At 47.8% G+C, this 14,392-nt stretch overlaps 1 protein-coding gene across 1 annotated transcript; it reads right to left on the bottom strand.

Annotated features, from left to right (window-relative positions):
- Positions 1-5,084: 5,084 nt before the first annotated feature.
- LOC123039952 (G-type lectin S-receptor-like serine/threonine-protein kinase At2g19130) lies at positions 5,085-7,756 on the bottom strand. Its single transcript, XM_044462928.1, has one exon. It carries the CDS (start codon positions 7,706-7,708, stop codon positions 5,234-5,236), a length of 2,475 nt encoding a protein of 824 aa, XP_044318863.1. The 5' UTR covers positions 7,709-7,756; the 3' UTR covers positions 5,085-5,233.
- Between the last annotated feature and the right edge of the window lie 6,636 nt (positions 7,757-14,392).

The raw sequence follows: 14,392 nt of genomic DNA on the forward strand, positions 1-14,392 counted from the left end.
CAACCTGATGTATGGTAAATCTATCTTGAACTTATCTTTGATGTTCTTCTGCAATTCCTTTGGACCCACTTGCTGGTTTTCTTTCACCCACTTTTTTACTTCTTCTGCCACCCATCTTGACTTGGCTCTACTGATTGTATCCTTCCTAAGGGTTGATTCCTGGCATGTGTGCTTAAAAGGATTCACTTTGACCTGAACATTAGTGCTATTCCGCATTTTAGCTGCAAGCAGCCTCCATGGACAACCCTCAGTCGGACAGTGCACTCTGTAACGTACTTGATCGCTCTTGTCAACTTTGAAAGTACGTTCTACCTTGATGCAGTATGTCACAAGTGCATTTCTACACTCATTCATGGATGCAAAAACTGTACCTTCTTCCATTTGAGGGTTCAAAGGGTCCCATTCAACAGCTGCAAGGTCTTCGTCCTCACCCATCGCGTCATCATCCACACGGACTGCATTGTGAGCCTCATCTTGGTTTTCAGCCCGAGGTGCCCGTCGTAAATTCTGAATAACATCAGAATATAACTTCTCTTCATCAACCCCAGAATTGTAGCCATCAGGCTCCACTTCAAGGGGGACCCTACTGCTGTTGCCCACACTTGTCGAGCCACCACGTCGCCGTGCACCAACTGAACTGTTCTGGCTAGAGATGCCATTACGACGACTTGATTCTCCCCGAGATGTTGCACCCGCCATCCTAGGTCCAAATGCCTGCTCAAGCACATCAACTTGCAGCCTCACATGAAAATTATCTTTCTCTTTATGCCTAACAAACATGGTAGCTAGCTCTTCATCATTACTAACTGTCACCCAATTCTTTTCCCCATCATAGTATTTGTATACCACTTCATCAAGCAAACCCCAAGGATATTGGCTACAAATTACCTCCCCAAATTGTCTGAAACTCCAATTACTAGCCATTGGCAACCGATAATCAAAACCTCCTTGGTATTTCTTCTTATCCTTTGCATCGAACATGTACCGGTCCCTTCTAATGTGCACCATGAAAGCAAACCGCAACTCCATCCTAACCGGCGAAAAACAGAGACGCAATCAGCACACTAATTGGGCAAACCTACTCGAATCGAGTGTTCAAATGCACAACTAAGCTCAATCTAAACAAGAGGCGAGACTTACCCCTCGGGAACCCAGTCGTGGACGCGGCGGATCTCCGGCCCGATGCCTGCCTCGCCAAATACTCCGGGGTCGCCGCTGCTCACCATTTCGCCCTAGGGTTCTTCCTCCTAGTTCAAATAGCTCCAGCAGCCCCCCACCTTTGAGCGCTCCGGCCGGGCGCACGGAAGGAGGCCGCGCCGCGAATCGAGCAGGTGGCGGGCGCCCCACCCGTGGCGTCGCAGGAAGGTGGTGGGCGTCACAATGAGCCGTGGAGCGTAGGCGCAGGGAGGTAGCTGCGGAGCAGGCCGTGCAACTGGTGGCGGGGCAGGTGCTGGCCGCGGCGCAGGTGGCGGCGGCGGCGGCGCAGGACAGCCGGCCGGGCGGATGGGTGTGAGCTAGAATGATTTGGGGATTTAGTTGCAGGGGCCTACATGTCAGCTCCGGACCCACGTCCACGCGGTCCCACGTGTAAGCTCCGGACCCACAACTACTAACGCCGGCGGACGGAATGGACTCAAATATGGCCGTTTGGCCTCGTCGTAGTTGCTATGCTCGGACTAGGGGCAACTGAGGACAATTCGCATCTGAGGGCAAAACTGAGCACATGGACACCACTGAGGGCAAAAGGATAATTAACCCAAAATTTTTATCCTTATATATACTATACTTCATTCACTTCACGATGTCAATACGTGTCTGCTACTTGTAGCTTCCAGTTAGTTGTGTTCTTGTGTATTCTAAGAATATATGATATTTACTTCTCTTTTTTGTCCAGTTAGTTTTTGAAATAATATACAGAAACATGTACTATTAGGTTATGAAAGTAATTTAAATATTTGCTCAAAGTATTTATTGTACATTTTCTCAATTGTTAATCTCTCTGCACAAGCTATGTGCATCAATAGGCTTACTAGTTTATTGGCACCAAAAAAGCGGAAGGAGATGGGGCAGCCAACAACTAGCCGAGAGAAGGCGCTAATGAGGGGCTCAACAAACGGACAAGGTTCTGCACGATATGTCACCAGCAGGGGCATAAGAGGACAACCTGGCCGGACCGGGGCCATATCCCGAAGCCTGTTCGTAAACCGGCCAGGTGCACAAACTGTGGCACTGAAGGTCACAGGTGAAACAACTGCAAAAGAGTAGGCGATTTGCGGATAAACAACATGTGAGGACCGACCACAATGTCCCTGACTAAGCTATCTGTTTGATCGTTTCTTTACTGTAGACCATTGTGTTGTGTAGCCAAGTGTGTGCGGCGAGAATGTGTTGGATTCCCTGTAAAATCTGTCTTGTTTGCATGCTTGTTGAATGTATTGTTGTGCTGATGGACGTGTTAATGACTCGTTTCTGAATAAAAATGAAACTCCTCTGCGTGTATGTTCAAACTGATACCAGCTTAGAATGGATGGTGTCTGTTTCTGATTTTTTTTGTCAGCATGGGCATGCATTCTGAATTTTTTGACAGTATGCTGATGTATTCTGAATTTTTTGACAGTATGATCACATATTCTGTTTTTTTGTCAGTATGGGCGTGCATACTGAATGTTTGATTGAATGCTTGTGCAAACAGAGTGGCGAGCATATTCTTGTTTGAGCTGACTTATATATTCAAACAACTGTATTGCAAGCATGGTTCCTGTTACCTGAATTTTAAAACTGAGGTAATCCAGCTATGTTTGACTGCTGGAATGGGGCACGGGATTGAAAGCTCGACACGTAGCAGTGTGCAGCTGTGACAAATGCATGCATCTGTGAGGTCGCGCGCCCAGTGCTCTGTGGATCCTATTCGAAATTCAAACTGCATGAGCGTTAGTCCAGAATCTGCAAGCTGACGGCCCACCCCGTTACAGATCGGCTGAGCCGAAGCCCATTTGGTTGACGTCGTAGCAGTTACGACGTTTGGCAGAAGTGGGCCAGTAGAACTGTTCGTCAATGATATACGGGAGAAATACTTGGGCCTGTTCGGGTCAGCTCGTGGATCACGAGGACGACGGACGGGAGGGATACCACGAGCAGGTGTGCTCGTGCTCAGAAGATCACTTTCGTCATCATTGACTGTTTTTCAGTCCGGAGGCGCTCTTGCTCCCTGCTCCATCCACGGCGAGCACGGTGGTTCTTTTCCCCTCCGTTCATGCATCGCCGGCCGGAGGGTTGCAGAGCCCTGGTTTTTTGGTCCGGTGCATAGTTAGGGGTAGGGATTGGTTCGTCGGCACCACTGAGGCGGTGATGGCCCGTCCTGGCAGGAAATAAGCCCTTTCAGCTTTGTTCCTACTCCATCAAGAACGACTTTTGGCACTGGTAGAGAGCTCGAGATTTCGCGCACCGGTCCAGACCTGCTCTTGTGATTTTTACTCATTACACTTTCAGAATGACGAGTCTACATTTGGAAATTGCTAATAGAGCTTGAGCTCCATGGAGCCTTAAATTTGAAAAAGTCAAAATGTTTATGTGTCAAAAAGTTCTGAAAAAACTACAGACATACCTATGGATGTATACTACTTGTCTCCATAGTTTCATTGTGAAATAGAGTTTATGCAAGCTACACAGAACAAAATCATGTATTTCTAGCACACGTACTATCTATCTATTATATTTTATTTTATTATATACTAAAAGGAAAATACGGAGGAGAATTAGAGATATTGACTAGAAAATCTCACATTAATCAGAAAATAACGACACTTCAACTTGTGGACAACGTGTTGTAACCATTCAATCTTCGCAACAAGATTTTATGTCAGCAAATGTATTAGAGACACTAGCTAGAAAATCTCTGGCGACGGCAGGGGAGATCAAGGGTGGAAGGGGAAGATAGAGCGGCCGCGGCACGGGAGTCACCCGTTGGGACAGCGTGGGGCCTGGCGAGTTGGTGTTGATTGAAGTGTTAACTCATTCTTTTCTCTCCAACTAAATTAGGCAGAACAGTGGTGAATCTTCAAGCAAGGAGACTGGCTCAATTTGCATCTTCAAAATAATACTCCAGTCATCTTTAGTTTGGCCAGTCCAATCATGTACTCACAACGCTCCAAGATACACGTGGAGTGAGGTTGGCATATGCATCAAGTTGTTAATATAAAGTCTTTGCTAGAAAGAAGAAAGAAAGAGGACTTCTAGTTGTGTTCTTTCAAAGCAAGTACGTTTGGGGTCAAAACGCCGCAAAAAACAAAACAAACATCATAGAATTCCGTGCAACTGGACACTATATCAGTCGCCGGTAGGTGCGCCGTATGTGCTGGTCGAAACTTACCAAATTTGACTCCAGTCAGTGGGTCACTGGTTGTTATTAGGAGAAACTGAAAGCCAGAACAATACGCTACGTACGTTCAAGTGAGCAGCTAGCTAGCCAGCACAACTAGGTTTCGGCCACCATGCAGTATGCAAGTTGTATGCTTTGGAAGGATCGTCACATCTTCTCCGGCAAACGTGCATCCGACGCCGGTTCTGTTAACTGCCGATCGACGTCCTCCATCGCGGTTAGTTAGTATGCATCAGATGAAACACCGACGACCACTCACAGTCCATTGTCGCAGTGCAGTGAAAGTGAAACAGTAATCCCAGATTGCTTAGGCTGTTCATTTATTTAATATCAGTGATTCCTTCGGCCATCAAACATGAAAATTTGTTAAAATCATCCTGAGCTAGCTCGCCTATGTGCTATCTTGCTGTTTATTCTACGGATGTTGAAGACTCTAGCATCAGCTTTGTTACTATGGTCGATGAATGTATTAAGTGCAGGTCTGATTGTCCTAGGTGTTATTCAGTGGACGCTTCGTTGTTGCTTGCCTGCTCCAGCCAAAACTTGATTATTTGTTAAGCAATTTGGTTTATGAAGGTTCAGCTCCTTGGCTACTTCAGAAACCAGCTCCAAAGCATTAGCTTCAGCCTGTATGACTGAACAAGTCGTTGAGGCCGCTGCAATGGAAATAGCTTGGTGTTTCCGTCCTGCTGACGAAGACGCCCCTACAATGCGTGGTTACTATAATTGGCCATTGAAAAACGAGAGGCAGTTTTGTAACTACAAGTTTGCCTTTCTTTATTCCTTCTCCACCGCATTACAATTTAAAATTGTTGAAACAAAGATTAGTAACATCCGATGTAAAATATTCATAAATTACATTGAAGTTGTATCAGAGTGTTCTGTTATAGCTGCAAGTAGTCTTGGCATTGGGGGCATATCAATCTCCTGTAGGCCCTCAAGAACACGTACCACTTCATCCATTGCCGGCCGATCAAACTCATTATCTTGAATGCACCAACATGCAACTTTGCAGACCCTTTCAACTTGTACCGTATTGAAGTCACCATGTAACTGTGGATCCACCAAACTCCCCACATCGCCTTTATGAAGCCTGTTGACGACTTGTACAGGGAAATATTCAACATGATAACTGTTGCTAGTGTATTCTTCACCTGAATTTCTCCTTCCCGATATGATTTCCAACAATACCATGCCAAAGCTATAAACATCAATTTTTGGTGTAACAGCAACTCCACTAAGCCACTCTGGGGCAAGATAACCTACAGTTCCCCTGAATGTAGTCAGAATTCGACTAAAATTTCTTCCCAGAAACGTTGCCAACCCAAAGTCTGCAACTTTAGGAGCAAATGATGCATCGAGGAGTATGTTTTCTGGCTTAATATCACAGTGTATGATGCACTTGTGGCAACTCTGATGCAAGTAGAACAATCCTCTAGCAACTCCTAGGGCTATTTGATACCTGGTCCTCCAACTTAACACACCAAAATTGCTCTTAAATAGATGACCATCAAGAGATCCATTTAGCATATGTTCATAGACAAGCAACCTATTATGTCCTTCACAGCAGAAACCAATCAATTTGACTAGATTGATATGTTGGATCAGTCCAAGTGAGCTCACCTCAGCCCTAAATTGCTTCTCTCCCTGGCGAGCACCATCAAGCCTTTTCACCGCTATCGGAGTCGATCCACTTAAAACTCCCTTATAAACAGAGCCAAAACCACCTCCTCCCAGCTTTTCAGAGAAGTTTTTTGTAGCATGAACTAAATCGGTGTATCTGAAGGCAATAATCCCACCACAACCTTGGTTATCGTATAATGGAGAACAACACCACTTGAATTTGTTCCTCTGAACCACTAAGAACATCACGAGCATTATTAACACAAAGCTAATAATGCTTGCAGCAATAACAACTCCAACACTTAGTTTTCTTTTGTTTTTGCTCAGACTTGGAAAATCATTGGCCGCAAGGCGAAGGTAAAGAACATCTTCAGCAAAAACTTCAATGCCATCATTCAGATTTACACTAAGCAATTCCCCATGCCAGACAGAGCACATGTTATTGTTATAGGAATAAGCAGTGCAGGAGCAGGAACCTCGACAAGCTTCTTCACATTTGCTCTGAGTGGTAATATTTTGTATGCTTTTTGGATTGTAGGGCAATGTAACATGAGCAATAGGGTGGAACATGTCTGTTGAACTTGTCTTGTTGCTAGGGCAATGTAATGGTGTATTTCTGATGCATCCTCCTGTCCGATCATCAAGGTACCAATCCGTTGGTGACTTCTGAGAGAAGCTCTCCATACAATCACAGAATGGACGTGCAGTACCGCGTGCAGTGCCATTGCAGACCGTGAAAGGTCCGCAGGTTGCCGTCGGAGTGCAGGGATCAATAGGTTTGGATTGTACTGTTTGCCACGACTGTTCGGCTTCCGACCATATATTCAGCTTGATCTGGCCAGAGATGTCTAGTGATAATGTGGAAGCTGATTCATCAGGTGAAGTGTACATGTAGTACTCCTCTTCGTTGTTATCAACGTATGTTACGTTAATCAAACCTTTGGTCCGCGAATCCGAATTTAGAACCATCATAATTACTGGCAAAAGTTTGGACATTTGTGATGTTCCATATTCCCAATTCCAGTACACTACTGAGGGATTTCGGCGTTTCATGATAATCCCACTGGTGGCTAGTTCAAGGGTGTATGAGCCAAGACCTGGATCAATCAGGCTCTTCTTTGAGATGCCCAGTCTAGTCAAACCGGTGAGCTTGTTCCGGCCTCCCTTGGCACCAGGAAGCAGAACATCTGTTGGGTGGTCGAAACTCTGCCACAACGGCAGACTAGATGATGGGCCTTCTGTGAGTACAAGGTTTCCGCTGTTCAAGAGAACGGTGGTACTACTGGTGTTTATGTTGGTTTGTCTTCTATTGCTGATGTGAGTGGACCAGAGTACAGACTCGGTACCGGCATGGTTCACGATGGCAAGATTGCCATCGCTAGAGATTTTGAGCTGTGTTAGGTGGAGCTCAGGGCCGGATATTGGCTTCTCTCTATTAGCAACCCACACTGTAGTGAAAACCGGAATCTTATTGAACCATATGCCAAGGTACCAGTTGGGGGAGGTGGTGGTGTCGGACTTACTGATGGTGGTGCGTGCTGCAGGCTGGAAGAAGCCGAGCGCGAACTTGCCGTTGCTTGAGACGAGCTTGTCGCCAACGGCAAGCGTCTGGGCAGCCGTGAGAGTATCATGTGAAGTTGTAGAGGAACATGGAGGAGCGTGCAAGGAGACGAGGAGAAGTAGGAGTAATGTGTAGAGGGCAGGCATGGATAAGAGTGTCCAAGGACTTGACAAGTGAGGAGATGAGCATGAGTAATGTGTTACGCTGGAGGGATGTTGTGCTGTTCGGAGAAGGCAGAACAAGTGTTTTTATAGAATAAAAATGGCGGAGCGTATCATAAACGTTCATATGATTGAAGGAGAAGAAGGGCCCACTTGGAGAAGAATGGCTACATGTTTATCAAAAAGAGACGAATGGCTACATAGTATATACCCACATGGGCAGCCACTTGGACTAGTTATACGTGTACTCCCACGTCCTATACGTGTCAACAAAAAAGCGGTCAAGAATGTCCAGCTGAAGGAGGACGTACGGTCCACTTGGAGTCAAGTAGATTAGCATGTTCAGCTGAGTGAGGGAAGCTTCCATGGCCCTTTCCCTTGCTCCAGCCAACTCACGAGTCATCCACGAACCTGCTGCTGGAACGCTTCGGTATAACCCCAATCCCCCCCCCCCCCCCCACCCCCTCCCCAGTACTCCGGAAAAAACATTGCGCTCGCCCAGCCATCACCCCCAGGCAAAACCCTATTGCCCATTGTCATTCCTGCTACCGCCTTCATCAGAGACTGGCGGGGAATTTTGTTTCGCCGGCATCACCGCCCTTACGCCCTGACCGCCGCCAACCCCGAATCTTCACGCCGTCACAAGCGCCGTCGTCGTCGTCGCCCCGATGCCGTCATCACTACCCTCACGTCCTGGTCGCCCTCACACCTTTGTCACCGGCCAACTGTCCTCTCCGACGGCGGCTACGAGGTAGGCGAGCCTTGGTCACCATGAACGTTCTGTAGGAATTTTGTTTGCATTTTTTTTGAACTTTACATTATATCATCATTGAAATGAGCTGAAAACAATTAGGTATTATAGTTTAGTGCATCAATTCGTGTGACCTACTGTTAAGCAATTGATTGAGAAACTGATTATATTTGCGATGATGTTATGTGCTGTTCGGATTGATCTAAAACTTTATTTAAACGTGTATAGATGGAGCAAGAGGCCGGTTATGATGGCGACGATGGAGGTAGCGAGGATGGATCATTGTCATTAAATGTAGACCAACATGTCGAGGAGAACTATATGAGTTTGGATGAATCTTACAGTGGCAACGTAAGTGTCGTGAACGTTGACAAAAACATGAAATGAAAACAACCTCATTGACACTTACATGTATTTCTTTGATTTTGTACAGGTAGATGGGGATGATGGCAATGAGGATATGGATATAGATGATTCATACACTAGTAGAAAAGGGGGCAATGGTCCTGGCCGGTCCAGCCCATTAGTCCTGGTTCAATCCAGAACCGGGACCAATGGGGGCATTGGACCCGGTTCTTGAGCCTCGGGGGCCGGCCGGGCCACGTTGGCCATTGGTCCCGGTTCGTCTGGACCTTTTGGTCCCGGTTGGTGGGTCGAACCGGGACCAATGGGCCTCGCTCCTGGCCCACCACCATTGGTCCCGGTTGGTGGCACGAACCGGGACCAAAGGTGGTGCCTATATATACCCCCTGCTCACGAGCAGAGCACTCCCAGTGCTCTGTTTTTTGTGGCCGGCGAGGGGAGAGCTTTATGGTGCTCTAGCTCACCTCCTATGCACACGAGGTGTTCGATGGAATGCCCGAGCCACACTACTTAAGCTTTCTCCCCTCCACACGATGTACAGGTAGATGAGGATGATGGCAATGAGGATATGGATATAGATGATTCATATGCTGAAAGCGCTGGCCAAGTAAGTTTAAAATTAAGCAGGGCAGGGAATGACATAACAACCGCATTAACACTCACATGTCTTATTTCAAATGTGGGCAGATGGATGTGGATGGGTACTATGAGCGGAATATAGTCAATGATGACAATGACCAAAGCAATGTCGATGCATCTTATGATGAGAGCTCGAGCAAATTAAGTTTTGAAAAGAGGTTATATATGAGAGTTGCCATATAACAACTGGCTGACATGCATGGTTCTATGCCTTTTTCCAGGGACGCATTGGTGGCCCTAGCGGGAACGATGAGCATGCCGATGGTGATGAATGTAATTTTGTCATTGGCTACGATGAATATCAGCAAGACTCACTGGACATGCATTGGAAGGTGATGGCCACGACGTTCAGGTCAGAAGAGGATGCATACAATTTCTATAACCAGTACGCGAAGGAACGTGGGTTCAACATTAGGAGGGACTTGCTGAAACGGGGGATGGGTGCTGAGGAAACTATGCTCTTGAGGAGGTATCTGTATTTGAGGGCTGGAAAATGATAGGCCAAGTTTTTTTCCATGGAAGGGTGGACTCGCAGGCTCAGACCGGAGAGTCGATGCTTGTGCGAACCCCACTTAACAGTGAAGCTTGATAAAGAGCGTGCAATTTGGTACGTCAGCAATTTCAGCGGTGATCATAGTCACGTTCTTGCTAGACCGGACGAAGTTACATTTCTCTGGTCTCATAATCAGATCAAGGAATACAGAAGGCTTGAGATCTTAACTATGGCAGGAGCTAGGAGCTGGGATCGGAAAACACATTATTTTTGACAACTTTGTCAGCAGGTACGGGTCGTATGCTAAGACTGATTTCGGGAGGGAAAGCTTTATAATATGTGCTACAGAGAGAAGATGAAACTACTTGCAAAGGGTGATGCTAACACTGCCATTGGGATCATGATGACCAGAAAGGACAGGGATCCAGATTTTTTTTTCTTATAGCACATTGTTGACTCTAAAGGCAGGCTCAAAAACCTGCTTTGGTGTGATTCCCAATCACGTCGGGATTATCTTGACTTTGGTGACGTAACCATATTTAACAACACATATAAGGGGGTGTTTGTTTACAGGGACTTATTGGTGTAGGGACTTAAAAAGTCTCTTTTAGTCCCATCTAAACCAAACAGGAGGGACTTATAGGGACTTAAAATGGACATTTGGGACTTATGAAAGAAGACCCCGAGGGAGAGTCTTTTTAGGACTTTTAGTTGTAACATGGTCTTTTAGTCCATGTTTAGTCCGAGGAACCAAACAAGTAGGGATTTTTTAGGGACTAGCGACTTTTTAGTTGGGACTAAAAAAAGTTCTAGGACCTATGAACCAAAGAGGGCCTAAGATAAATAGGTATGGAATACCATTCATACCTTTCGTCGGTCTGAACAATCATTGTTGCACCACAGTGTTCGGTCGTGCTATTGTGTTCGACGAGACCGAAGGTACGCATGTTTGGCTGAATGAAATATATGGTTTTGATCAACCCTAGCATTTTTTCCTCTGAATGTACAGATTAAAGTAAAAAATATATACAAATAACATCAATATTTTTTCCTGAATAAAACACTCATCGCAAACATTTCAGATTGAACATCCATATGCAAAGCGAGAGCTAGATTCCTTCGCTGCTAAGCCAAGGGAAAATGTGGCACGCTAATTTTGTGCATCTCTTCATCACAAACGATTTGGCACGCATGTGGCCTTATCATTTGTTGTTATTGAGCGCTTGTCTAAATAGAAGATGTTAGTAGATGACTTGTTGATGCTAACCTCGTTGAAGCCTGCATTGTCTTGGAGGGCACAATACCTCAAATTGTCCAATACATGGTATCCTCGGTACATGGCCTCTAAGAGCATCTTGAGGTGCATCATCATCCCGGAGTAGATTGTGTATCACGTGTCCGCCTCCTCAACGATGGTTCCAGCTCTCATCCGGAGATGCTGGAGTAAATTGCAGGAAACCACCATTTTGAAGGCTGGGTTAGCAGAAAACACTATGTTAAATTTTTTGGTACAAAACACCACGTCTTGTGTAATCTTTTTGTAAATAACATTGATAGGCGGATCTGGCTCATTTAAGTGTGTTTATGACAGATGAGTCCCACTTTTCATTGACATGGCATAATGTTTTATCGAAGACAGCGCTAGATGGGTAAAAAAGCAAAAACATCCCCAACACTTTTCCCCTATGCCGCCCAGGCCCTTCCCCAGTCCAGCCAACACAGTCAGCCGCCGTCGCGCTCCTGCCTCTGCTAGCCCGCGCCCACCGCCATGCCAGCCACGCCACCGCCGCCATGCTCCGCCCGCACCGGCCGCTCTGCCAACCGCGCCACCACCTCCCTACTCCACCCGCGCCATCGCCGCATTGCTTCCCCTGTGCCGCCCAGGCCCTTCCCCTTCCCCCGTCTCCCTGGATCAATCTCGAGCTTGGGAGGTCGACGACCGTTGCAGGAATACGGGGGGGGGGGGGGGTGCAGGAGCTCCGCCGCAGCTCCTTACTCCAGTGCGCACCCCACCTTCCTCCCTACTCGCGCCCGTGCGTGGTGGCCGTTGTGCTCGCGCCTGTGCACCTCATGTTGCTCTAGTGCGCGCGCACCTCCCTGCTCGCGCCTGTGTGTGGCAGCCGCCAGCGGTGCTCGCGCCCGTGCACATGTGCGGCACAAGCTGATCGGGAGGGAGGTTCAAGGGTGAGGTAGGCGGCTGCAGGCCCTCGCCGGCCGGGGAAAGAGAGAGGAGGGAGGAAGGAGATGGGAGGAAGGGGGCAATGTGGAGCTGATTTTTTTCTTTTTGATTCGGGGTGTCTGTGTAAAATCTATTGACTAGTTTGTTAATTTAGATTAAAATTCATCTGGCACAAAATGTTACGGCACGTAGGTAAAAAGGGGCCCATCTGCCATAATCTCACTTAACAGAGCCAGATCTGCAAATCAGTGGTTTTTGCAAAATGATTAAACAAGGCGTGATGTTTTCTGCAAAAGAATTATAACGTAGTATTTTCTACAAACCTAGCATTTAAAGTGGTAGTTTTCTATAATTTACTCGGAGGTGTTGCAACCTCTGCACCACCTTCTCGTCTGATCGGGCACGGTTCAAGGAGTTGTACTTGTTCTTCAGGAAGGAGATGAAATGGTTCACAAGTTCACCTGCAACTGCAGATATGGCAGTCGTAGGCTACTGGTTGGTCTCTGGACAAATTTAACTTGGCTGGCTCTGCCAGGTCTTGTAGAGATTCTTGGCAAAATAGAAAAGTCTCCGTGGATGACTGACTTAACTACAGATGGGGGATACATGGATGCTTGTCTAAATGTCCAAACATGTGACCAGGAAAACATTTTCTTAACCAGTATTTCTAATATTCACACTAGGTTCAAATTGATTATTGTCAAAGAGCGAAATGTATATTTTATTTCTTCGCATTTGTTTTCCATTGGATTCCTTTTACATTTTACATACGAGGCAACGTGATCCCTCATGTGCAGCCTGCTATTGCAACGTTTCACCATGGAAATTGTTCGGGTTTTCCTAGATGAACTTCAGTGGAGAAGCAGCGCTACAGCTTGTTGACACTGAAATGGTACGCGCCCTTTTATCTCTGTCAATGATGAGAATCACAACACTATACATTGGTTTCAGAGCACATGTAATTAGTTTGTCGGAATACTATCAATCTCTCTGTGCCTTATTTGTGTTAGTTCAGTTTTAATTGAGAATTGCTATACCCTGTGCATTCTTTAGAGTTCAGGCTTGATGCGTGTCCCTCGCTGAGCTCCCCTATGGGATCAACGATTCATTTGAGCATCTCAGCCACCGAGCATGAGGGCCGTCGAAAAATGATGAGGGTAGGCCTATCGCTCTCCATATCCGCCTACGCCAGAGCAGGTAGCTCTGTTAGAATGTATATATATACGTAGCCTCTGTATATCTGTATTGTAACATTGTATTGTATTCCTTGGATACCTTTATATAATGAGATAGCCACACCCCGGGTTAGGGGTGTCGAGCAGTTTTCAAATCATATGTCTTACATGGTATCAAATTAGGTTATGACGTCTTCCGCTGCCGCCGCCACCGCCGCCGTCGCGCCGACCTCGGTTCCTCCCGCCGCCGCCGCGGTGCCGGCCCTCGCCACTGCCTCACAGCCCCTCGCGATGGCCTACGGTGCCTTGTCGTCGCCTCGCTCCCCGATCGGATTGGGAGACTGCGGCGCCACCCCGACTGGTGCTCCCTCTGGTGCTACTCCTTCTGCGGGCAGCTTCCCATGATCCATGGTGGGCCGCCGCTGCCGTTGTCTTGGCCAGCGCCGCCCCAACCCTATGGCGCGCCGCCCCTACAGCAGCCCTATGGCGCCCCGCCACCTCATCACTACTACGGCGCGCCGCCGCCGCTGCCCTACTCGGCGCCCGCACCGCCTCAACCCTACCCGGCGTCCTCCCCGCACCCGCATGGAGCTGCGGCTGCCTCGCCGCACGTGGCTTCGACCGTGGCAAACCACGGTGCCCCCGCGGCACCCTACCACGATGCCCCCGCGGCACCCTACGGCGCCCCCGCGACACACTATGGTGCCCCAGGGGCGGTTTCCCCCGGATCCTACCCGCCCTACTCGGTGTATCCCGTAATCCTGGGGCGGCCTCGTCGATGGGCATGTATGCATCGCCGCATGCCCATGTTAATTCGGCCACGGTGCCTGCGCCGTTCTACTTCTCGCATCTGCTACCGGTGAAGCTTGCGCCGGACAACTACCTGTCCTGGCGTGCCCAGGTGTTCCCTCTTCTACGGAGTCGCTATCTGGAGGGCTACGTTGACGGATCCATCCCGTGTCCGCCCCCTCACCACCTGGCGTTCCACACCTGGGTGGCTTAGGATCAGGCCATCCTCTCCGCCATCCAGTCCTCGCTCACCCCGAGCGTCTCATCACTGGTCATCTTC

This window comes from Triticum aestivum, chromosome 2B (assembly GCF_018294505.1).
Source record: "Triticum aestivum cultivar Chinese Spring chromosome 2B, IWGSC CS RefSeq v2.1, whole genome shotgun sequence".
Taxonomy (NCBI): domain Eukaryota; kingdom Viridiplantae; phylum Streptophyta; class Magnoliopsida; order Poales; family Poaceae; genus Triticum; species Triticum aestivum.